The sequence below is a fragment of the Micropterus salmoides genome, unplaced genomic scaffold, assembly GCF_014851395.1.
Source record: "Micropterus salmoides isolate LMB-PRFRI ecotype aquatic unplaced genomic scaffold, ASM1485139v1 Ms_hic_scaffold_1, whole genome shotgun sequence".
Lineage (NCBI taxonomy): Eukaryota > Metazoa > Chordata > Actinopteri > Centrarchiformes > Centrarchidae > Micropterus > Micropterus salmoides.
This window is the reverse complement of record NW_024040040.1, coordinates 2,652,076-2,678,974: the sequence shown is the minus strand read 5'-3', so window position 1 is coordinate 2,678,974 and position 26,899 is coordinate 2,652,076. Positions and strand designations below refer to the sequence as shown.

The window sequence follows — 26,899 nt, the reverse complement described above, 5'->3', positions numbered from 1 at the left end:
ATATAAAGCCAACAATGCCCAGTTACGTTACCAGTCCATAAAGGAAGAAAGTCGCTTGGTGTGCTTGTTGTTAGCTGGCAGTAGTGTTGTAGTTTTAGACATCTGTCTGTCTTCGGAATCAACCGCATGGTCAAACATTGAGGATTTAATTTCAATACAAAGTCAAAACCACAACTGTGGAATATCAATAAATTGCCTGTGCATTGTGGGTTTTGTTAAGATCCTTACTTTAAATTGATGTAAAATATATTGCTTCAAATGCAACAAATAATGTGAAGCCCCCCGCCACACACACATACTGCAAGAAAGTCAATGTGGCTGTGGCTGTCTGGGGACAGAAGGATATATCAACAAAATCATGGTAATAATATTTGGCTACCTAAACCATAAAGAATTAATCTGTGAAACAACAGCCAGAAGCTATCTGTATATTCTGCGCTGCAAGACTTACGGATACAGCTGGGATCACGTTAAAGTTTGAATGCCTCTTAGAAAGAAAGGATAATATAAAAGGTAAGCAATGTGTTAGTGACGTTAGCAAAGCTAGCAAGCTTGGCTATGTACAGTGGGTACGGAAAGTATTCAGACCCCTTTAAATTTTTCACTCTTTGTTTCATTGCAGCCATTTTCCAAAAATCAAAAAAGTTCATTTTATTTCTCAGTAATGTACACTCAGCACCCCATCTTGACAGAAAAAAACAGAAATGTAGAAATTGTTGCAAATTTATTAAAAAAGAAAAACTGAAATATCACATGGTCATAAGTATTCAGACCCTTTGCCGTGACACTCATATTTAACTCAGGTGCTGTCTATTTCTTCTGATCATCCTTGAGATGGTTCTACACCTTCATTTGAGTCCAGCTGTGTTTGATTATACTGATTGGACTTGATTAGGAAAGCCACACACCTGTCTATATAAGACCTTACAGCTCACAGTGCATGTCAGAGCAAATGAGAATCATGAGGTCAAAGGAACTGCCTGAAGAGCTCAGAGACAGAATTGTGGCAAGGCACAGATCTGGCCAAGGTTACAAAAAAATTTCTGCTGCACTTAAGGTTCCTAAGAGCACAGTGGCCTCCATAATCCTCAAATGGAAGACGTTTGGGACGACCAGAACCCTTCCTAGAGCTGGCCGTCCGGCCAAACTGAGCTATCGGGGGAGAAGAGCCTTGGTGAGAGAGGTAAAGAAGAACCCAAAGGTCACTGTGGCTGAGCTCCAGAGATGCAGTCGGGAGATGGGAGAAAGTTGTAGTAAGTCAACCATCACTGCAGCAATCCACCAGTCGGGGCTTTATGGCAGAGTGGCCCGACGGAAGCCTCTCCTCAGTGCAAGACACATGAAAGACTGGGCCGAAGGTTTACCTTCCAACAAGACAATGACCCTAAGCGCACCGCTAAAATAACGAAGGAGTGGCTTCACAACAACTCCGTGGCTGTTCTTGAATGGCCCAGCCAGAGCCCTGACTTAAACCCAATTGAGCATCTCTGGAGAGACCTGAAAATGGCTGTCCACCAACGTTTACCATCCAACCTGACAGAACTGGAGAGGATCTGCAAGGAGGAATGGTAGAGGATACCCAAATCCAGATGTGAAAAACTTGTTGCATCTTTCCCAAAACGACTCATGGCTGTATTAGATCAAAAGGGTGCTTCTACTAAATACTGAGCAAAGGGTCTGAATACTTATGACCATGTGATATTTCAGTTTTTCTTTTTTAATAAATTTGCAAAAATGTCTACATTTCTGTTTTTTTTCTGTCAAGATGGGTTGCTGAGTGTACATTACTGAGAAATAAAATGAACTTTTTTGATTTTTGGAAAATGGCTGCAATGAAACAAAGAGTGGAAAATTTAAAGGGGTCTGAATACTTTCCGTACCCACTGTATATACTGATGTTTCAGGGCACTAATTTCAGTTGCTTGCCAATTATTTGCCACCCAGCCAGGCGCACAAGCTACCTAATTGCAGGGACTCAACAGGATAACATATTGAGGGAAGTAGCTAAAGTAGTGTTAACTTTGAGAAATTGAGGGGACAGGACATACAACGTTGAGACAGGCCACATAAAGCTATGTAGCTAATGTTACATCAATCTTAGGTAATGTCAGCTGAATACAGCTCCAAACATTAAAACTACACACCATGGCACTAGACTAAAGATGTGACAACAGACTGTGAAGCCCAAGTAGTGCGCCTCCACTTCTATGAGGAATTTACATATTAAATATGGCTATAAACACATGGCATGTTGTGAGTGTGAATACACAGTTGCAGATTAAATATTGAGGATCAAATATGGAAGACAAGAGTGAAACAGAAACTTGCACAAAAACTTGTTTTGCATTAGGTGGAGGGTAGAAAATGGAAAAGGAGTGTTAAATAAAGATGGTCAGGTTGATTTCAGCTCTTAGTGTTTGTGTGTGGGTGTTTTTGTGGGAATGTGGATCTTTCCGATAAATTAGAGAAATGCCTTTGATCATGTTTCACATTTTACTGTGTGTCATGTAGTGCAGGGCACTGGTCTTGGTCTTGACTTGGTCTCAGCCCCTGATAGTCTTGGTCTTGCCTCAGTATCACTACACTCTGGTGTTGGTCTTGACTACAACAGCTGTCCAATTATCAGTTTTGAACTGATCAGTGTTGAGCCAAATCTTGCCCACAGTACTTAGGAATCAGCTCAGCAAGCATCTCTACAGCTTCATTTACCTCCACTGCTCTCACCAGCACAATTGTGGTTGTTGATGTGAGTTAGCTGAGTAAATCTTTTATCACAAACAATGCAACTACTTGGTTTCTCCCTTCTGTGGATGCTCATGTGTCGTTTCAGAGGAACCTTTTCACCAAATGTTTTACCACAGACAGAGCAACTAAATGGTTTCTCACCAGTGTGGATTCTTGCGTGTCGTCTCAGATTTCCCTTTTGTCCAAAGGTTTTACCACAAATTGAACAACTAAACGGTTTTTCTCCAGTGTGGATACTCATGTGTGCGGACAAACAGCTTCTGCGACGGAAACCTGTTTTACAAATGGAGCATGTGAAAGGTTTTTCTTCTGTATGAACCTTCAAATGTGTGGTCAAAGCTGACCTTTGTGCAAATGTTTTACCACAAACAGAACAAGTAAAAGGTTTCTCCCCTGTGTGGGTTCTCATGTGGGCTCTCAGAATTTCCTTTTGTGCAAATCCTGTACCACAAACCAAACAACTAAAAGGTTTCTCGCCAGTATGGATTCTCATGTGTTTGGACAAATTGCCTCTGAGACTGAAACTTGTTTTACAAACTGGGCATGGGAAAGGTTTTTCTCCTGTATGAACTTTCAAATGTATAGTCAAAGCTGACCTTTGTGCAAATGTTTTACCACAGACAGAGCAACTAAATGGTTTCTCCCCTGTGTGGGTTCCCATGTGCCGTCTTAGATGATCCTTTTGTCCAAATGTTTTACTACAAACTGAACAACTAAAAGGTTTCTCGCCAGTATGGATCCTCATGTGTTTGGACAAATTGCCTCTGAGACGGAAACTTGTTTTACAGACTGAACATGTGAAAGGATTTTCTCCTGCATGGACTCTTGTGTGTTTGGTCAAAGTTGAGCTTTGTGCAAATCCTTTACCACACACAGAACAACTGAAAGGTTTCTTTTCTGTTAGGATTTCATTGGTTTCCTGCAGATGTCCATTGTGGTCAAGGCTTGTAGCAAATTTAGAGGAGCTACTTGATGTTTCTCCGGTATTACATTCCTGACCACTTACAGATACTTCAATGTTTTGCAGAGAGATTAAACCAGACTGAGAGTCCCTGGTCTCCTCCCAATCACAACTGTCATCAGTCTCAGGTTCAGAGTGGGATATCTTGTCAGGAGTAGCTGGTTGTAAACGTCTATTTGGATCAGAGTTCCTGGCTGGTTCTAGTCCTCCACAGTCCTCTCCATCAGATTCTGTTTTCTCCTGTTCAGTTAGTCTTTGATGAAGCTGTGAGGACTGAGGTTTCTCTTCATCGTCTTCTTCACTCTTCACAGGGACAGGAGTAAATGTGAACTTGGTGGTATCAGCCTCCTTCAGCAATCGAATCTGCTCTTCCTCCTGACTGGTCCAGAGGTCCTCTTGGTCTAGACTTGGACTCCACTCTACTTTAATGTGTGGCGGCTCGGGTGGGTCCTCCTGGTCCAGCCTGGGGCTCCACTCCTCTTTAATGTGTGGTGGCTCGGGTGGGTCCTCCTGGTCCAGCCTGGGGCTCAACTCCTCTTTAATGTGTGGCGGCTCGGGTGGGTCCTCCTGGTCCAGACTGGGGCTCCATTCCTCTTTCATGTGTGGGGGCCCTGGTGGGTCCTCCTGGTCCAGACTGGGGCTCCGCTCCTGCTGCTCAGGGGGAACCTCTTCTCTCCTCACCAACAGCAGCTGGACGTCTGTGAAGAATAATGAAATACATACACGTCTTAGAAAAATTTACTTCCTGTTAACAATCAAACCACTGACAGCACTACTTTCAAACCCTTTCCGAATGTGTTTTAATAGCAACTTTTCAAACAACTGTTGAGCAAGCAGAACATAAACATGAATATACGAGTTCTTTAGGGTTGGGTACCGAAACCAGTTCCTTAGTCTTAATGTCCTGTATCTACGGCACTGAATTAGAAAGCACATTTCGGTGCTAAATGAGAGGCTACGAGATAACAGCCGGTTTCCCAATTCAGCCAGGAGCGCGTTCACATAAAAGAGGCGGTGTTAGCAGCAGATGCACAATCACAGACATGAACAAGTCTACTGGCAGCAGAGCGTCATATTTTATGAACAAGGATTAAACTGTAACACTACAGAAATACGACAGTAGCACACCTGCATCTGACACATGCAGGGAGACAGAAAATCGCAGACGGTGTGAATGCCTAAACAGGCGTAGGCATAGACTATAATATTGCGTTGATTTAAAGTGTTCTTATGAGTATTGACTCACTTTAAAAAAAACTTGATCTGGTTTAGCCTTGATTTATGATAATGTCAATCTGAAGGCTGGGAACCAAAACGTCTGTGCTGATTTCACATGTATGTCCTGTGTTTAACTTTTAAAAGATACAGGCCAACTATCTCATCCATCCTTTAGGATCTTCTGGCTGATCTGGAAAGTAGGGCAGGTACCGTGGTCTCCATGAGGGCTGATGTAAACTGGGGAAAGGAGATGCACGTTTATATGATATAACACACCTTCACAGCGATGTTAAAGTATCAAATGATACTAGCAGTGATCCAAGTTGTGAATCCTGTCATGTGAAGTCCATCTGCTGACCTCTGGCACCCTGTTGTTTTCATTACGTTGCTGCCTTCAAATCAGAAATACTTTATTGATCCCCGAGGGGAAATTCTGTGTCACAGTTGCACACATTGCACAAAGGTCAACAGGAAAGTAAATAAAGATAGAAGGCTGGTATAATAAAAGCGCATAAGCCGTCTGTCGGCGCAAGATCAAATGAATGACATGTATTTGATATTAGTGGATGATTTTTATACAAGTAATATTCTGTTTGAAATCAATAAAGTGTTTCATAGGAGTCTATTTCACTTTTATGCAAAATGAATTAAAGGCCTTTCCCAAATATAGGCAGGGTCAATTGATCAATTGAGTGATTTTAGCAAATAAAAGCCCGGGCTAGTAATCAGACTTTAATAGCAGCAAAGTTAGAGCACTGTTAAACGTAGTGGGAGTTAAAATATGCAGTATGAGATACGACCATACGAATAATAACAGCAGCTCTTATGGCTAAGTATCAACACTCCTGCCAGTATTAAACGTATCAGTAGTATCAGTAAGTATCAGTACTAGTTTTGTTGTTGCCTGATGCATATGGTTGGGTACCGAATCCCGGTACCAATATGGAACCAGTTGTTGTGTTTTGTATTTACTTAGATTTAGATTTAAGTATACTTTAAACAGTTAATATAGTGTTCAATTTAAAGAATTTCAAAAAAAAAAAAAAAACGATACCCAACCCTACTGATACTAGGTAGTAAACTTCACAATGCAGGGCTCTACGCTAAGGTTTTTCCCAAGGAGCACATGTCTAAATTTTTTCATTTAGGAGCACACCAAGAACTTTAGGAGCGCAGTGAAAAATGTTCAAGTAACACAGAGTTGAACAAACTATTTATTACATACATATTTATACTACGTGCGTGCTCCTTCTCTTTGTGTTCAACGATGGTGTGAAACCATTAGAGGACTATCAAAGTGAAGACCCTGGAATCTGTATACTCGACATTGGCCGTAAAAATTTGTCAAAGCTTTTGAAAATATTGAAACAGACGTTTTGAAACGTTGACATTGAAAAACAGCTTTTAAAACATAAATCACTCATCACAAAACAGTTTACTGCGATTGGTGCTTGTGTAGTTTTTGAACCAGGGACGGATTCACGATACACCAGCAGCACCCAAACAACCCACACTTAATGTAAACAAGACTAAAGGTAAACAGTATTAACACATAGGCTACGGCGTATATATACACACATAGGTATAAATCACACTTTACACTTTAGTAAAACAGAACGAGGGGAAGGTGTTGCTCTCAGGGGGAGGCTAGCAGCACACACTGGAAATCTGCATCTTTCCACTGCAGAGGCTTTTTCACACAACATGGAGGAGAAACTACTTTAAATGAGTGTAATAGTGTTTATATAATTATAATACTATTAGATAAAAGTTAAATTTCAATCTATTAGTATACTGTTAGGATGTTAATATATTAATGATTTAATTTTACTATTTGCATTGCAATTTTATGTAATAATATACTATACAGCTCAGAAAGTCCGGAGAAACTCACCGACCTCAGCCTCAAACTCCAGGATGGCTGCTCCAAGCATCAACAGTAGTGAAAGCTGTATAGTAATGCACTTTTTATCACACCTCTATCTTTATTTGTGTCTCATTAAATCAGTCGTACACACAGTCCTGTCCAACTTATATCTGTGCACTGTTTGTTTGTGCAAAATGTGCTGTTATCTCCTGGTATTGTTGACAAGGTCCGATATGAATCCGTTGTTGTACTGGAACACGGTCAACACGGGTGTGACGTCATTCAGCTCCGACTTCCGAGATTAATGGACCGCAGTTTAAGTAATTTGAGCAAAGTTAAAATTGGAATCTGAATGTGAATTTCTCTCTTGATTGCAGTTTCCATTTCATTGACAGCTTCCAGTGGAAATTAATGTTAGGCCTAAATAATCTATTGTTGGTGTGTAAAGTGATAAAGAGCAGCTCTGTATGACAGTAAAACACTGACAGGAACATTTTACTGCACTGTGAGTACTTTTACTGTCATACTGTAAGTACATGTTGCTGATAATACTCACATACTTTTACTGAAGGAAGGTTTGAATGCAGGACTTTTACTCGCAGTGGAGTATTTTCACAGAGTGGTATTAGTACTTTTACTGCAGTAAAGGCAGTTTACAGTGAGAATCAGCAGTAAAGTGCACAAACCTGCTCCAGGCTTGAAAACAGCGTCCAGTAGTTTGCGTTGTCCACAAAGTTCCTCCTCGTTCTCCACTTTAGACATTTTTACTGATTCACAGCAGCTTTTCCTCCAGACTGTTTTCAGCTAGCAAGCTAAGCTAACTGCATTAGCTTCGTAGGACAGCGGGAGATAATTCAGATGTTAAACATGTTCAGATAAAGGGAACAGCACAGAGTCTATTCAGACAGCTCTATCTGGACATTTGGACATTTGGGCTCCGTGAAAAACACAGTTTGGTCTCTATGGAAGCTGCTCCGACTGTGAGGCCGAGCTCCGGCTCCGGCTACTTCCTGCTAACAAGCTAACTTCCTTTAGCATTCTTGGCTAACAGGAGATGAGTCTGAGGTGAAACATCCCGAAAGTTTAAACAGAGTCCACTTAAACACGTTGATCCTCACATGCAGGCTCTGCTGCTGAACTCCGGCTGCATCTCACGGTAACGAAAGGAAAAGTTAGCATGTTAGCAACCGGAAGTTCCCCTGCTTCCGATACCACATCTTTGATGAATTTCAAAATAAAAGTGACCAAATTTTAATTTACAGCTCCATAGCTCTTTGCAAAGAATGAACAATGGTAGAAAATCGCAGATCCTTTATTGAAATAAATATAGAAATAACATAAAGTAAAAGTAAACAGCAAACAAGCAAAATGTCAGCTAAATTTATTGTTTTATGTATGTGAAGGTAGCATATTAATGCAAACAACTCTGTATAATAATGATATTATAATATTGTGATCATATTACTCTTACAAATACTATACTTACTACTACTAATCTCTGTCTTTTACATCGATGATGTTTGGACTTGTCCCTTTGCTTGACACAGTATTGCAGTATTAGTTCTACTACAACACTAGTACAGCCCGCCCCTGCTGTTACCTGTAATCAGTTCACTTGTTGCTGTAAAGTTTATTTAATATACTTTGGATTATTCATTTTGCTAGTTTCTCTTGTTATCTGTCCTTATTGTCTTTGTGCAGCTGTGACACCTGAATTTGTTCAGTTTTGTTGTCCTCGTTCTTTGTTCACATACTTGGCCAATAAAGCTTATTCTGATATCAGGTCAACAGTCAACTCTATCAACCACTTCCATCCTGCTGAATTAATGTCTTATACATTTCTAAAAAAACAAAGATATTTTCCATCTTATTACAAGCTAAGCTAACTGCATTAGCTTCGTAGGACACCGGGAGATAATTCAGATGTTAAACATGTTCAGACTGAGAAGCTAAACAGTCTCGATGAACTGCAGTTGTTTTTTTGTTTTTGTGGGTATGATTTCACCTTCGTTCAGCTCTTCAAGTTATGAATCAAACCCTGGATAAATCCTGTAGAAACATTAAGTCTTAAACATTTGTGCATTTTTACTTAACTATCATACTTAGTATGTCTGTTATTATGCTGAATGTTTTGGAGCTGTTCCTTGTACAAAAACTAAAACAACACAACCACCAGCAGAAATGCTCATTGAAAAGTGGAAAGTTTGGATTACCCTGTTTCAGAATGTAGTTCAGTGAAACATTGCTGCCATCCAGTGGACATCAGTGAAAATGTCATTGTACCAGTCATAAAGGAGGTTCCTGCAGTACTCACGTTCCTCTTGCTGTAGAGAATAAACATGAAGTATAGATTTCAACTGTCAAACACAAACTTTATTACAACTGAATAACAGATATGATTAATAATAAACACTCACATCACTCTGTGTTTCCTGTTTAAAGCTGAGTTTCATTTGACCGAACGTTGTGGCGCAGATAGTTTTCTCCACCTACACCTACAGCTGAAAGCTTGAAATGTTTTACACATTAACATAAGCTGTAGTTATCGGAGTTATACTGAAACAGCACATGCTAAGTTTCTCCAAATTAACAACTCAGGACTGTTAACTGAGGACAAAGCAGGCACTATTCCATCTACCCAATTCTATTACCTACCTAATTGGTAGACGGCGATGTGCTGCAGAGAAACCTGTTTGTTAATGACAAGTTATCTACTTATTTCTTCCAGATGACTTGTAGCTTATCATTAAAGGAAATGTCCTGGAGCTGAAATTAGGCTTTAAAGCTTCATTCTTAAGTAGAAAACTAAGGAGGCAGGAAGACTCGGACAGACTGTGAGGGACATGAAACCCTCCTGATTGGAGCAGGAGTGAAATAAAGACACACGAACCATGAAGCTACTAAATAAAGCTGCAGCCACAAGTTTGAATCGATGTTAGTGAGCAACACGTCATTTCAACATTGATCTCAGTGAGATTTTTAAAGAGAAGCACATATAGAAACTGCTGCTGCCGCCTGGAGAGTCTGAAGGTCTAAAGGTTTGGAGCCGGTCTAAAACAGACCTCAGGTAAATCAACATCCCAACAGACCTGATGGTAACTGGAGAAAACACATTGTAAGTGTTGAAGATCCCCACTTGATTTATCTGACTCAGACTTATAAAGCCTCAGATTAACTGTCACTGAACTTCACAGTCTCTTTTCTACAAAACTCCCTTTTTATGTTTCCACAGACGGTTTCCTTGTCCAGCTGGGGCGGAGGGATGTGTGTAGATAGTCTGTTGCTGCAACAAATCAACTGCAATAACCATGCACACGAGCCCCAGGACGAAGACCAGTTAAAGAATAATTACTGCGACCAGCAACTCTCTTCCCCTCTGGTTAAATAAAGGTTATATAAAAAGTTTTAAAAACTATGTTTTCAGTGGTGCATAAAGAACCGTTCTGTTTTTATTAACTTAGAATGAGACATTTATATCTACAGACACTGCGGGGCCTCTTACATGGACGTCACCATGTTGCCCGCCATGTTTCTACAGAAACCCAAACGGACAAACTGTGCTACAGAGCGTGTTTTATCACTACGTTCAATACAGAGAAGAAGAAGTAGTCGTAGTCTAGTCTGTTAGAAGGGAAGCGAAATTTGGTCAAATGGAGGACCACACGTGTTATTCAGTACAAGAGTCAACAGAGTGTGTCGGCCAACGAAGCTTCTCTGGGTGATTGAGCTGAGTCACCACTAGATGCCACTAAAACTTGCACACTGAACCTTACAAGGGAAACTGGGTAAATCCAACAGATCAGCTGTCCAGTTGTGTGAAATCAAAGTTTGTCTAAAGACTTGTGATATGACCGAAATAAGACAAAAACAGTGTGAGCTGTTTAAGAATCAGCTGTTCATGTTTAACACAGAATAAGATGAATTTAAGACCAGGAGAGTCCATTTAATTAGAAACAATTTGCACGTGTTCACCAAAAATGAAACCCAGAAAAAGATTAAATAATGTGTGACAAATAAAGACAGAATTAAAATGGTCATGTGGCTTCATCTTAGCTGAAAAGGTGAAGCATGACTTATTTTGGAGTCTGTGTCACAGTTCTGAACTGATCAGTGTTGAGCAAAGTCTTGACCTCAGTACTTCAATCCTGCTGGAAGGAATCGGCTCAACGAGCATCTCTGCAACTTAATTTACTTCCTCTGCTCTCACCAGCACACTTGTGCTTTTTGATGTGACAGTTGTTTTATCCCAAACACTGCAACTAACTGGGTTTTACAAACAAGGTTTTTCATCTGTCTGAACATTTTCACTTGTGTGGACAATCAAGTGATGTTTCAGATATTGCCTGTCTCCAAATGTTTTACCACAGACAGAACAACAAAATGGTTTCTCCCCTGTGTGGATTCCCATGTGTCGTCTCAGATGATCCTTTTGTCCAAATGTTTTGCAACAAACTGAACAACTAAATGGTTTCTCCCCTGTGTGGCTTCTCGAGTGTCGTGTCAAATTTTCCTTTCGTGCAAATGTTTTACAGCAAACTGAACATTTAAATGGTTTCTCCCCAGTATGGGTTCTCATGTGATTGGACAAATTGCCTCTGCTTGTGAAACTTGCTTTACAAACTGAGCAAGTGAAAAGTTTTTCTCCTGTATGAACTCTTAAGTGTGAGGATAAAGTTGAGCTTTGAGCATATATTTTATCACAGAAAGAACAACTGAAAGGTTTCTCCCCTGTGTGGACTCTCATGTGATTCACACCATCTCGTTTCAATCGAAAAGTCTTTTTACAAACTGAGCAGCGGAAATGTTTTCCTTCTGAATGAAGTCTCATATTAGACATTAAGGATTTATTTTCTAAGTGTGTTTTACCACTAACTGAGCAACTAAATTGCTTGTCTTCTCTTTGGAGTCCATTGTTTACCTGCAGATGTCCCTTGTGGTCAAAGTTTGTAGCACATTCAGAGGAGCAAATTGATGATTTTCCAGTATTACATTCCTGATCACTTACAGGTAGTTCATTTTTTTGCAGAGGATTTAAACGTGGCTGAGGTTCCCCGGTCTCCTCCCAATCACAACTGTCATCAGTCTCAGGTTCAGAGTGGGATATCTTGTCATCAGTATCTGGTTGTAAATGTCTATCTGGATCGGAGTTCCTGGCTGGTTCTGGTCCTCCACAGTCCTCTCCATCAGATTCTGTTTTCATTTGTTCAGTTAGTCTTTGATGAAGCTGTGAGGACTGAGGTTTCTCTTCATCTTCCTCACTCTTCACAGGGACAGAAGTTGTAGTGAATGTGACCGTGGTGATATCAGCCTCCTCCAGCTGTGGAAGCTCATCTCCCTCCTGACTGGTCCACAGTTCCTCCTGTTCCTCCTTAATGTGTGGAGGCTCTGGTGGGTCCTCCTGGTCCAGACTGGGGCTCCACTCCTCTTTAATGTGTGGGGTCTCTGGTGGGTCCTCCTGGTCCAGACTGGGGCTCCAATCCTCTTTAATGTGTGGGAGCTCTGGTGGGTCCTCCTGGTCCAGCCTGGGGCTCCATTCCTCTTTAATGTGTGGGAGCTCTGGTGGGTCCTCCTGGTCCAGCCTGGGGCTCCATTCCTCTTTAATATGTGGGAGCTCTGGTGGGTCCTCCTGGTCCAGCCTGGGGCTCCATTCCTCTTTAATATGTGGGAGCTCTGGTGGGTCCTCCTGGTCCAGACTGGGGTTCCACTCCTGCTGCTCAGGGGGAACCTCTTCTTTACTCACCAACAGCAGCTGGACGTCTGTGGAGAATAACGAAATACATACACACGTTAGAAAACTGTAACTTCTAGGCATTCTGTGTTGATTTCAGATATATTTCTACTGTAGATCAACTTTTCTCATTTCTTATCATCCCTGCCGAGTCAGCACACATGCAGGCATGATATAAGCTGCATTTCCACCACAGAAACTTCACCGTGGAACAAGGATCTCACTGAGAAGGGGCTTTTGGGACCCCAGGGGTGACTGTACACCCCTCCCCCAAAATAACCACCAAACCAAAAACATTTTACATTATACCACCAGGTGAAAGCAGGTTTTAACCTTCTAACCTGCCAGTCAGCTCGCTCTGGCTGACTGTCTATGCGAGTGAATACATGCCTCTAAGATGACCGCTACCACACCCAATGTAAATCTCACGCTCCCAAAATACTAGGGCTGTAACGGTTCTGAAACAGAGACCGAAACACAAAGGTCTACAGTCTCGTGGACTTTCCACACCAGGCAGAATCAGCAACAGGACGGCTAGCTGCACGGCAAACTCAGTAACTGCTGAAGTAACCAGTAACATATAAACTCCATAAATCAGCAAAAGTGGAGGCAGAGCAGCTGGAGTACATCAGAGGGAAAACCGGACAGCTAAAACCTGTCCTGCCCCACAGCGTGGTTTGCAGTATGAGGAGCTAGATACCGTGTTGTGCCAGGTAGATTTTACTTTAACAAGAGAGTTTTAATATACTCCTTTGTCTGTTTTATTATTTATTATGTATTGATTTGTCACTGGGCCAGACACGGGGGCAGAAATGGGGATGGGGGGTGCAAACTCCACACAAACAGACACCACAGAGAAAGGACAACACCTGCAAGAGAACGGGGAGGGGAGCTTGGGGCGGAGAAAAAAAACAAACAAACAAACAAACCAAAAACAAAGAGACAACCAGCCAAACAGCAGCAATAAACCGCTGACATAAGAAAACAACTGAGGGAGAATGAAAAGGCGAAACAGTCAAACAAAGTAAATAAACAACACAGCACAGGAACTAAAACTGAGTGTTCAGAGAGTGAAAAGAAGTGCTGAAGCAGTGGACAGTATGAAAGATTTAAATGGTTTTTCTTCAACATTAAAGCCTGTAAACATTTTCTAGTAAAAACCCTGAATACGGGTATGAAACAGACAAATTCTTATTCTTCAATAATCTGTCTCTTCATTATACTCACAAACAAAAAAGCTACTTTTAGTGGTCAAGCATATTGTTTCAAAAATGGATCCTGGGACTATAAGTTTTGGTAAAAACGCAGCTTTAGTCACTCCTTTTTGTGTCTTTGTTTGGGGAAGTAACCTTTTAAAATGGGTATGTGGCACCTTTTCATATAAATTATAAATTATTTCATTGTTATTCAGTTAGAAACTCCTGGCTCCTGTGTTTCAACAAGTTTTCTGTTCAAACTTCTGCCACATTTACAATCTATCCCACATCTGTGTTCTCGAAGATGTTGAAAAAAAGTAAGAATATTAGAAGACTAACGTCTTAATCTAAGGGGAATTCATAATAATTTTAAGTCTACCTGCCCCATACTCTGATGTGCATTGTGTTCTTGCTCTTATTGTGCATTCCTCACCTTAAGACCGCTTGGAAAACAAAACTAGTGGACAGCAGCTCACAGCTGCTTCAGAGGGAAGCACCCTGCGGCAGAGACACAGAGCAGGTGTCTCTAAAGCCCAGTTCACACTTCATGACTTTTAGCCCAATTTGCCGTTCGGTGACCGTCAGGCTGTGATCAGGAGTAAATCAGCGGTTGATCGGCAGTTGTTGTGTGTGAACTACTCAATGACGCGTCACATGGGCTTCCCGACACATTGCCGACATCTGCCAGACATCCAGCCAATGACAGCAGACAGCTACTTTTTCACTGTAAAACCCTTTTTACTCCCCTCATCTCTCTCTGTAGCTCAGACAATCCCTGCTACCGGAGTGTGCTAATCCATCCTTTCGCACAGATTCTTTGTCTTTATAATTTCTATCTTTATAGTAACAAACAGCTGTTTCGTGTGCAGGATCGCTCATTTCCCGTTTCACATTTCACGTGTGTTTTCTTGACAAATTGTGGTTTGGAGACCAGCGTCGGGTGACAGACTCGCTGTCACCTCCTGTAGCGTGTGACCCCCTGTCACCGATCAGTCACATAGTGTGAACATCCGCCGCTTTGACGGACAGGAAAAATGCAGAAAGACACGTGTAGTAAGGTAAGCGTATTGTGTCACCAGTCAGCTCAGGAAATATCTGTGAAATGGCGTTTCAAACCAAACGCACAAGTCCGAAGAGGCCCAGTCTGTCCTGAGTTACAGCCTGTGCTGCTGACCAGCATCGGAGGCTCCAGTGTTGTCGAAGAATTACTAAGCTTGTCAATTAAACACGGGAGGCGTCACTCGGTTTCGTTTTCGTTGGCCAACTTTTGATTTGAACCTCAAACTGAGTAGTTTTTGTTTGCTTACTGGGACACAGAAAGATGAACTCTGTATCTTTATTTAATGCCATGAGGTGACTCAAATTATCTTTCTCATATTATTATAATTTGATATATCTTCTCCATTATTGCTCTTAATAATTCTACCTAATTCATCATAACAAGAAAGAGCAGTGTAGTTCTATCAAATATTGTGTTGGTCATACTACACACTGATTTACTGCTTGTCCATTTTAAATAATACAGAAGGTAAAGAGCTTAAAAATCACAATTCAATCGCAATATTGGTTACAAAAAATATCTGCAGTAAAGGCAGTTTACAGTGAGAATAAGCAGTAAAGTGTACAAACCTGCTCCAGGCTTGAAAACAGCGTCCAGTAGTTTGCGTTGTCCACAAAGTTCCTCCTCGTTCTCCACTTTAGACATTTTTACTGATTCACAGCAGCTTTTCCTCCAGACTGTTTCCAGCTAGCAAGCTAAGCTAACTGCATTAGCTTCGTAGGACAGCGGGAGATAATTCAGATGTTAAACATGTTCAGATAAAGGGAACAGCACAGAGTCTATTCAGACAGCTCTATCTGGACATTTGGACATTTGGACATTTGGGCTCCGTGAAAAATACAGTTTGGTCTCTATGGAAGCTGCTCCGACTGTGAGGCCGAGCTCCGGCTCCGGCTACTTCCTGCTAACAAGCTAACTTCCTTTAGCATTCTTGGCTAACAGGAGATGAGTCTGAGGTGAAACATCCCGAAAGTTTAAACAGAGTCCACTTAAACACGTTTATCCTCACATGCAGGCTCTGCTGCTGAACTCCGGCTGCATCTCACGGTAACGGAAAATGTTAGCATGTTAGCCACCGGAAGTTCCCCTGCTTCCGGTACCACATCTTTGATGATTTTCAAAATAAACGTCTGTTTATCTCACCAAATTGTCTGCTGACGCCATTGCCGTAAAAAGGAATAAAATATTCAACAATAAAGACAGAACAATGATAGTAAAACAGAGTGGTGTTAGAATTAATAAAACCTTTCTAAAGGCAGGGACTTCCAGAGCTGTGGCCCAAAGGGAGTTCAACCTACTCACAGTTAACTCGGGGTAACAACTTCGCAACGGCGCATGCTCCGTATTTCTCCAGAGGAACACAAATTATGAATGTAAAGACAAGTTAACGGCTAAATCAAAGCCAGGGAGGCTTGTTGGCATCACATGGAGTAAATCTGTAGCCTAATTATCTTCACAGTGTTCTTATTGTAGTTCAAATCTCTATTCTGTTTTTTATGGGCTCTACTTTTATGTGTAATATGATTCAGATATAAAGGCATGAATTTCACACTTTCATCTAGGATTTTTTTCTCTGTTATTAACCCTGGCTCCCTATTTTTTGGACACGAAAAAATAGTCTAAATCTAAATATGTGAAAACAATTAGGAGAATTCAATTATAGACTACAGACGGGCTCCATCTAAGAAACTGTCCCGTTAATTAATTCCTCTCTAAAATCCCAGCTCGGCTGCAGGGCTCGCTGTCTGAATGTGATGCTGTTGTGTTCAGAACTTCATCGCAGCCTCAGTGGAACAAATCAGGAAGAAATGTAAACATATGTTATGAAGCAGTGTGTATTAATATCCTACTTCTCATCATTAACACTGAGTACAGAAGTGGTGTGTAGTCCACGTGCAGGGTGACCTCGAGTTAACCACGAACAAAACCTGCTCGTAGCAGTTTAGAGATGCTGCGTAAATTGCCATGGCAACAGACATCGGGTAACACCTGTCCACCTTTCGTAGTGCGGGTTAACCTGGAAGTTACACCCGACGTCACAAAGTTACTCCTGAACTTACCTGGATGATCAGTTTAGCTCACTTCGTAGTACAGGCCACAGATTGTTTATTTAGTTTATTGTGATTATTGTGTATTTTTGTTTCTCTGCACTCATTTCTGTCTGTGTGCTGCTGTGACACCTGAATTTGTTCAGCTTTGTAGTCGTTGTTCTTCGCTGTTTTGTCTGTTCCTGTTTAAGTACATTGAGAAAAATGTGTTCACATACTTAGATAATAAAGCTGATTCCGATATCAGGTGAATACAGTCAACTGTAACAATCACTTCCATCCTGAATAAATATCTGACACATAAAAAAGTAAAGTGTGGGAACAGTAAAAATATCTAAGAACCAAAATCGTGTCTATATGGTCCCACATGCCATTTTAAGGTCCTGTTTGTCTGGACTCCGGAAGCAGATTCTGCTTTTTCCAAGATAAAGAATCTGTTCACGTCAGCTCCCATTCTGGTCCATCCTGATCCTTCTTGTCAGTTTATAGTGGACGTAGATGCCTCTGACACTGGGGTTGGGCTTTCCTCTCTCAGAGCTCTGGTCCGAAGCAGAAGCTGCATCCTTGTAGCCCAACCCGGCAGAACGCAGTTATGATGTGGGAGACGGAGGTGTTAGCCATCAAGCTAGCCCTAGAGGAGTGGATGCACTGCCTGGAGGGGAAGAGCAGCCTTTTGTTGTATTCAGACAACTAAGAGACCGAACTCTGTTCTTTGGTCGCTTTAACTTCTCTCTCACCTAAAGTACAAGATCAAGAAATCTCAATCCTGACGCCCCTTTCCCACCACTATCTCTCCCATATTGTGTTGAGGCTGATGTCTCCTGGGAGATCGAGTCTGTGGTGAGAGAGGTTCAGCAAACCCAGCCTGACCCAGGTAACGGAGCACCAAACCATCTGTTTGTTCCTGACTCTGCTCATCTCCAGGTCCTCCAGTTTGTGCACACTTTGTGCTTCACCTGTCACCACGGTATTAATCGCACCCTGTCCGTGTTGAAGAGGAGTTTTTGACTAGGTGTGGCTGACTGAAATAAAAACAAAAACAAGGCTTTACAAAATCACAATGACTAACTGAAACAGTATTGTCTGTTTGCAAAACTAACTAAAATAAACTAAAGTTATAGATTCAATTATTTCATAGGGCCTACATAAGCCTAGTGTTTTGGGTTAAGCCGGGTGGAACTGACGTTGGGGGGCAGTTGGTCTGTCCGGACCGGTAGATCAGTGGTGCGGGCCGTGATTAGCTTAATAATAACCTCAAACGCAACATAAAGTATATTTGCATGTATTTAATTAAAAGTATAAATACTCTCAGATAGTAAAACTTGTTCTGCATGTTACTTGTTACACTAAAAGCATCTTCTCTGCACAAAACTTATTCAGTAAAAAAGTAAGAAACGCCAAAACATTTTTATCACTATTATTTTGAAAGTCCGTTGCTCCTCTGAATACACATCCAGTCAAACCCTGGGTCACAGGAGGAGGAGGGGGCAAGCAAGGAGGGAGGCTTCAGCAGACTACGCTGGATTCAGCATGTGAGAGAAGTAGATAAACAAAAGCAAGACAAGCGATCAAACGCCACAGTGAAGTGGAGAGCTGCACACTGCATGCTGGTTAGTGTTGGGGAAGATGTCTGAGGAGCGTTCTTAAATCTGACAGACTGTTTCTGCTGATCCATGTTCCTACAAAAACAGTTACTTTTCTGTTGGACAACGTAACACACTGTTTAGCACCAGAGTTCACAAGTTGTAACACCTCATCACAACTTCCTTCTTTTACAGTGTAAAGTCCCTATTCTTCACGAAGAAACACAAAACTAAACACTACCACTCTCTACAACAATCCTTACAAACAATGAGACTGTGGACTTCACAGATCTCATAACACGCAGCAGAGTTTTATCAACACTAAATGCACCTCGGACCTATTACATTTACAATTTTAATAATGTTCCAAAAAAACAAATGAAAAAAGCTGGGACGGATGATTAGGTGCATGTAAACACCAGATCGTATTAGATATAAAAAGTCAATCACTGTAAACTCAGGACGCGATACAGCCGCCATTACAAATATCCAACATGAGGTTTTTTATTTGCCCGTTCATTATGTCACTAGACAAAATTAGCTGAGTTTATGAACATGATCATCATGGTGGACTATGATCTATTTTCTCATCATTAGAAGCACATGAAAAAGCCAGAAGCTGCTTGTTTTAATTTCCAGTACATTTGCAAGTATTTTACTTTACTTGATGCATAAGGATTACTTACAGTTGGATCACTTGCCATTAATTATTCAGATTATCTATAATTGACATCAGTCAATAACTATAACTGGTTAATCCGTGGATGGTTCTTTCATTATTTTGTTTCAAAACCAAATCGAAAAAAAAAAACAAAACAAGTCCTTTTTTTGTTTTTTACATTTTAAAACCAAAACGGAAAAATAGATAAACAGAAAACAAAAACAGACATTGTTTTTTTGTTTTAAAAAAATATATTTTCATATTTAATGAGTCCGATTAGTGTAGCGTTGTTTGTGTTACACTTAACAACCTGTAGCAGATACACTTGGGCGATGGCGGTGCCGATTAAATGTAATAAAGACGAGCTTGAACATCAACATAAGTACGTTGGTTTTTAGTTTGAAAAACAGGACGATGTTATATAGCTGCTATTGGCTCAACGTTCAGTTTGAAACTCACCAGCAGCTGGAACAGGAACGCTTTCTTCAGTATCAAATTAACTCAGTGATAGTTGTCAGTACATCCAATGGTACACAGCAAATATGAACTTATATTGGGTCACTCGGCGAGCTGGACATTAACGAATCATACACAGATTAAAATGTTGGTTATTTTCGTTCAGCCTCTCTTGGCTTCACTGTTTCGATCCGAGCTTTATTTTCTTTTTGAGATGGAAGAATTTAGAAAGTTGTGCAGAGAGCCTCGAGCTGCAGGAACACATAGATTAGGAGCGTCGGCCTTCACCCTGGCCAGAGCCTCGAGGAAAAACCCTTGATAAACATATTCAGGTATTTTCTTAGATCGCTCAGGTAACCAGCTGCTTCAGATCAGCCCAAACCAAAATGCTTCCTGAATGCTGACGTACTTGACGTAATGTTGAGGGTTTGAGGCTCTCTAACATAGCGCTCACTTCTACAATCATATTCGTCACAGTTGATATGAGAGGCGACCTGAAAAGAAATAGCCTGATATAAATTTTAATTATAAAAATATTTAGCCTAATGTTGACTTTTTGTTTCACAGGATACACAAACAGAAGTCTCCTGATTCAACGGTCCTGGCCCTCCTTTGACCCCAACTATGTTCTCACTCAGTCTTTTCTGTTAAATATCATATACCTGCCTTTACCGTCACAAGCTGACGCTACAGGGCTTTCCCCACTGCGTTGGCCTGTGACACTGTTACAAACACCAATGGGCCTTGACCAACGGGTTGTAGGGATACAACACCGGTCAAAGATAGAACAAAACGCAGCTCCTTTGTTTTCCGTTATGGAAAATAAAACAGAAAAACAAAACAGATGTCTGTTATTTGGTTTTCCTTTTATCCGTTTTGGTTTTAAGACAGAAAAAACAAAAAACTACTTGGTTTTTTGTTTTTTTCCAATTTGTTTTTGAAATGAAAGAATTAAAGAATGAACCATACACGGATTCTGGTTTTGCAAATGATACATTCACTACACCATACAACACAGTTATTAAAGCATTACACATTTTATTAGTATCTTCTAATGGTTTACAAAAGTTTACACATCATAATCAAAAGAAAATGAAATATAAAAAAGCAGTTTATGCTTTATGCCAGTCTCAAATAAATAACATTGTAAAATTAAATTGTCTTGTTGGGAGGTCAGTCATTTCATAAACAACACATGCTGACCATAGTGCTGTACAGATGACAAACTACTATTAGACCACTTTTATCCATATTAACTCAAAGAATACATGTCATACCAAAAAAGCACCTGGAAAACGTCAATCATCTCTGCAGCTTCATTTACCTCTGCTGCTCTCACCAGCACACTTGTGCTTTTTGATATGAGCGAGCTCAGTGAATGTTTTATCACAAACACTGCAACTAAATGGTTTCTCACTTCTGTGGGTGCTCATGTGTCGTCTCAGATTTCCCTTTTGTCCAAAGGTTTTACCACAGACAGAGCAACTAAATGGTTTTTCCCCTGTGTGGATTCTCATGTGTGCGGACAAACAGCTTCTGCGACGGAAACTGGTTTTACAGACGGAGCATGTGAAAGGTTTTTCTCCTGTATGAACTTTCAAATGTGTGGTCCAAGTTGACCTCTGTGCAAATGTTTTACCACAAACAGAACAATTAAAAGGTTTCTCTCCTGTGTGGGTTCTCATGTGGGCTCTCAGAATTTGCTTTTGTGCAAATCCTGTACCACAAACTGAACAACTAAAAGGTTTCTCGCCAGTATGGATTCTCATGTGTTTGGACAAATTGCCTCTGAGACTGAATGTTGTTTTACAAACTGAGCATTTGAAAGGCTTTTCTTCTGTATCATTTTTCTCTCTTGTGTGCAGAGTCAAGTGTTGTTTTAGATATTGGCTGTCTGCAAATGTTTTACCACAAACAGAACAATTAAAAGGTTTCTCCCCTGAGTGGCTTCTCATGTGTCGTCTCAGATGATCCTTCCGTCCGAATGTTTTATCACACACTGAACAACTAAATGGTTTCATCCCTGTGTGGATTCTCATATGATTGAACAGATTGCCTCTGCTTGTGAAGCTTGTTTTACAAACTGAGCAAGTGAAAAGTTTTTCTCCTGTATGAACTCTGAAGTGTGTGGCCAGAGTTGAGCTTTGAGCAAATGTTTTACCACAAACAGAACAACTAAATGGTTTTTCCCCTGTGTGGGTTCTCATGTGACATCTCAAATTTTCCTTTCGTGGAAATCTTTTATCACACAACGAACAACTATATGGTTTCTCTCCAGTATGGGTTCTCATGTGTTGCAACAAATCGCCTTTGCGGCTAAATTTTTTTTCACAAACTGAGCAGCTAAAAGGTTTTTCTCCTGTTAGAAATCTTTCTTTTGTATGAACTTTTAAGTGAGTGGTCAAAGCTGAGCTTTGTGCAAACCTTCTACCACAGACTGAACAACTGAAAGGCTTCTCCCCTGTGTGGATTCTCAAGTGATTGACACCATCTCGTCTTAATCGAAAAGTCTTTTTACACACTGAGCAACAGAAATGTTTCCCTTCTGAATTAAGTCTCACATTAGACATTAAGGATTTATTTTCTAAGTGTGTTTCGTCACTAACTGAACAACTCAATTGTTTCTCCTTTGTTTGGAGTCCATTGTGTTCCTGCCGATGGCCCTTGTTGTCCAAGCTTGTAGCAGATTCTGAGGACTTGCTTGATATTTTTTTAGTATAACATTCCTGATCACTTACAGGTACTTTGTTATCTAGCAGAGGCTTTGAACTTGACCGAGGTTCCCTGGTCTCCTCCCAATCACAACTGTTGTCAGTCTCAGGTTCAGAGTGTGATGTTCTGTCATCAGTATCTGGTTGTAAATGTCTATCTGGATCTGAGTTCCTGGCTGGTTCTGGTCCTCCAAAGTCATCTCCATCAGTTTCTGTTTCCATCTGTTCAGTGAGTTTTTGATGAAGCTGTGAGGACTGAGGTTTCTCTTCACCGTCTTCTTCACTCTTCACAGGGACAAGAGTGAATGTGAACTTGATGATATCAGCCTCCTCCAGGCCTCGAAGCTGCTCTCCCTCCTGACTGGTCCAAAGTTCCACCTGTTCCTCTTTAATGGGTGGGTCCCCGTGGTCCGGACTGGGGCTCAACTCCTCTTTAAAGTGTGGGGGCTCTGGTGGGTCCTCCTGGTCCAGACTGGGGCTCAACTCCTCTTTAATGTGTGGGGGCTCTGGTGGGTCCTCCTGGTCCAGACTGGGGCTCCTCTCCTGCTGCTCAGGGGGAACCTCTTCTTGACTCACCAACAGAAGCTGGACATCTGTGGAGAATAATGAAATGCATACAAAATTTTAGAAAACTAACTTCCTGTTAATATCATTTATTTCTTATGTTATGAGTGGTATGATGCGATTGTAAAACAAATTTGATAAATATGTATCTTTCTCACTGTGTGACTATTTGGTACTTTTAAAGCAAAATATTTAAAAACAATCCAAACAAGTAGGTAGTAATGAAATGCAGATATTTAATGTTACTTCATTTAAATGTAGCTAACATTGCATAGCGTTATAACAATATTACAGCATTACCACCTCTGCTGCTACTATTTTTATTTCTGATGCTGCTGTTATTAGTAAAGAGTCAGATGGGGGTTGAACTACGCACTTTACAACGCTCAGGCCAAACCACGTTCACTCCACCCTGATATAGCTGATCCTTTTTTTTTTAATCTCATCTAGCGTAGTTATATGTTTGTTTCTAGTCTTGTCAGTTGATTATTGTAATCTTGTGTTGAGCACCATGGGCCTTGAGAAACTGTTTTTGGTTCACTGTGTACCCGATATGTGGATGAATGACAACAAATGAAATTGAACTAGCAGCCGAAAAGCTTCCTGCTCAGCTTCCAGACGGCAGTCTGAAGATATGTTAGTTAACACTAGCTGCCTTAACTTATCCAGCAGTTGGAAAACAATAGACAGACTTTAATTAACAGACACGCTGTGACCAATACTGTACATTTACTGCCAGACTGAATGTAGCGTTCACGTTTTCCTCTACTCCGCTGCTTTCACCGTCACCTACTGCCGCCTGTCTGTCCTTTGGAGAATAAAGAGAGGACGCTAACTATGCGCTACCGTGCCACACCGTGCGCTGGTTAAAATCATTAACGTGAGTTGCGCATTGATTTTATTGATCATGTGTAAAGTTTAATTGCGGCTGTCACTCAATCAGCAGCTGCCTGTGCCAAACAGGAAGAACCACAGACGGTCCGGAGCTGCACTTCCGCATTTCCGAGCTCCACCTTTTCGTTCCGGCTACATAACGTTATCAATTCAATTTTCGCAATCAACTTTGATTATGTTAACAAATCGCCCCAATTCCAGCTGCATATACTCCAGTTTTGATGCTGTCAATCATGTACATTCTTTCCTGAGAACTTGTGTGTGGGGCGAAGAGGAAACAGTATGGAACTTCAAATCGAGATAATAGTGACTAAAATGTGTGGTATTGTTGTAATCTGCAGTCTGCTGTGTTTTCACGTCACATTTTACATTTAAATGTAAGCGACTCATAACTGCTATATATTCACGCCTCTGGAGTAACTAAGGGTTAAGTGTCTTGCTCAGGGACACATTGGTGGACGTGTCACAGTGGGGAGTTGAACCCGGGTCAAAGGCATGCATCTTATCCACTGCCCCATCACCACCCCTTTAGTATCGCCTCAGCTCGCTTGGAACCTCGACGGAAGGATACAAAAAAAAGTACCTGGTAGCAGGTAGGGATGCAGCGATTACAGATTTTGTTGGTACTACTATTATTATTTTCAGGATTATTATGCATTAATTAATATCAAAACACTAATAATGACTTATGTTGATTTTTAATATTTAATTACATTAACAATTATATTTCTATAATACGTAAGTATTATTAATATAAGAGGAACATTAACTTTTATCCACATGGGGAAATTGTTATAAAGGAGGGGAATAAACTGAGCTGTTACTGTCATCAATTCTCATCCATACATGTTTTAGTGAAAATGAGAGAAAGAAATTGAGTGCAGTGTTAACTGAAATGCAGTTAACTGGTAGCCTGTAGTCCTGAAAGTCTATAAGCTCCTGATGTTCTGTTAGTGTTTTACACCTGGCAACATTTTCTCACCACAGACAGGAGAAGACATGATGTAACGTTAAATGTTCAGTGACTGAAGGTCTTGAGAGGACTACGTTCTTCCATAAAGGCCCTTTAAGAAAAGAAGCAATTTGCTGCTCCACACTAAAGTTCTACTGCTTTGATTGCGTGGTGCACGCGAGCTCGCCGTGCAGTGCACATTGCTTGGTGGCTTTTAAAGCGCGGTTAATAATGAAATCCGGTAATCGCTGCACCCCTAGTAGCAGGTACAACTTATCCACAATGGAAAATCAAAAAAAGGCAAGTTGAGTTGAGCTGGTACTGTGCAGTGGAAAAGGGGCTTCAGACTTGTAGCAGGTAAAGTTTCAGGGGAGCCGTCAGTGCTGAAGTGAGTGACAGGGTTTTGTCTGTGGTTCAACTTAGAAAATTTGTTGAACTATGGGATACCGTACCGACCCCCGTGCCGTGACACCTAATGTGACATCTGGTTTGAGTATGAATGTGCTTTAGAGTTACTTTGACGTGGATAAAGTATTGTTGTATTTAGTCTTTTTCCTTCCCCTGTTCTCGTTCACTCTCCCGTGCAATTGCCTGGGGGGAAGTGACCGGTCTCTGGATGAGACACCAACGCTCACCTGCTGCTGATCAGTAGTCAAGCCACTCCTTAAGGCGAAGCCAGAGATCCAGTCCTCTCCGGATCGTTACGTCATATTTGTATGTTTTGCTCACTTCTGCTTACTGAGCTAACTCGCTTTTCTCTCTGCCCCCGAAACGATCCTTCAGACCCGAGCCGCCACCAGCCAGCCAGGAGCCCAGGGACTCCCAAGACTGGGACCCCAGCCCATCTCTGCCAGTCTCGCCCGCCCGCCAGCCTGAACCCCAGACCTCAACACTCGCCATTTTATAGACGTATAGTAGTTAATGTCAATAAATATTAAAAACAACTTAAGTCATTATTAGTGTTCATGCATAGTAATTGTGAAACCGTGATTATTCCTCTGACAATAATCGTACCAACAAAATCTGTAATCGTTGCATCTCTAGTCCAAACAACCTATTAAATTACTTTTCATAGCTTGAGAGGATTATTTTCAGGCCAAAATAATTATAGTTTTTCATTTATTGGTGTTGCAATTGTAAAGTAATAATATTATAAGAGCAGACAGGAACATTTTACATACTGTAAGTACATGTTGCTGATAATACTCACATACTTTTACTGAAGGAAGGTTTGAATGCAGGACTTTTACTCGCAGTGGAGTATTTTCACAGAGTGGTATTAGTACTTTTACTGCAGTAAAGGCAGTTTACAGTGAGAATAAGCAGTAAAGTGCACAAACCTGCTTCAGGCTTGAAAACAGCGTCCAGTAGTTTGCGTTGTCCACAAAGTTCCTCCTCGTTCTCCACTTTAGACATTTTTACTGATTCACAGCAGCTTTTCCTCCAGACTGTTTCCAGCTAGCAAGCTAAGCTAACTGCATTAGCTTCGTAGGACAGCGGGAGATAATTCAGATGTTAAACATGTTCAGATAAAGGGAACAGCACAGAGTCTATTCAGACAGCTCTATCTGGACATTTGGACATTTGGGCTCCGTGAAAAATACAGTTTGGTCTCTATGGAAGCTGCTCCGACTGTGAGGCCGAGCTCCGGCTCCGGCTACTTCCTGCTAACAAGCTAACTTCCTTTAGCATTCTTGGCTAACAGGAGATGAGTCTGAGGTGAAACATCCCGAAAGTTTAAACAGAGTCCACTTAAACACGTTGATCCTCACATGCAGGCTCTGCTGCTGAACTCCGGCTGCATCTCACGGTAACGTGAAGGGAAAGTTAGCATGTTAGCCACCGGAAGTACACTTGATTCCGGTTCTACTGCTTTGCTGATTTTCAAAATAAAAGTGACCACACTTTATCTACAGGGCCGTATTTCTTTGTGGTAACAATGGTAGAAAAACGCAGATCCTTTATTTAAGTAAATAGAAATATCACGTCAAGTACAATACAGAGTGTTCGTAGCATAAATAAAATACTTGAGAAGTGATTTAAAAGATGTCACAGATTCTGCAGCCTCAGATCCTCAGGCACGGACGCCCAGAGTTGATTATTTGTTTTGTTAGTTTCTCTATTTATCTGTACTTATTTCTGTCTTTGTGCTGCTGTAACACCTGAATTTGTTCTGCTTCTCCTGTGTAAGAAACATGTGTTCACATACTTGGCTAAAACAGCAGATTCTGATATCAGGTGAATACAGTCAACTT

The 26,899-nt window shown here is 41.1% G+C and overlaps 1 protein-coding gene and 1 pseudogene across 3 annotated transcripts; one reads left to right on the top strand and one right to left on the bottom strand.

Moving 5' to 3' along the window:
- The window catches only part of LOC119887775, an 878,746-nt pseudogene that overhangs the window by 362,078 nt on the left and 489,769 nt on the right, over positions 1 to 26,899 (top strand).
- On the bottom strand, positions 1,796 to 26,480 carry LOC119899784 (gastrula zinc finger protein XlCGF57.1-like). Of its 3 annotated transcripts, none has more exons than XM_038714643.1 (2): positions 7,478 to 7,997; positions 1,796 to 4,404 (listed from the first exon to the last, which is right to left on the bottom strand). In XM_038714643.1, the coding sequence occupies exons 1-2, from the start codon at positions 7,551 to 7,553 to the stop codon at positions 2,702 to 2,704; spliced, it is 1,779 nt and encodes a 592-aa protein (XP_038570571.1). In that variant the 5' UTR covers positions 7,554 to 7,997; the 3' UTR covers positions 1,796 to 2,701. The 3 variants fall into 3 exon arrangements, with proteins under 3 accessions (XP_038570571.1, XP_038570654.1, XP_038570498.1); XM_038714726.1 differs by lacking the exon at positions 7,478 to 7,997 and adding an exon at positions 25,985 to 26,480 and having other exon boundaries at positions 1,799 to 4,404; XM_038714570.1 differs by lacking the exons at positions 1,796 to 4,404; positions 7,478 to 7,997 and adding exons at positions 20,545 to 22,827; positions 25,985 to 26,479.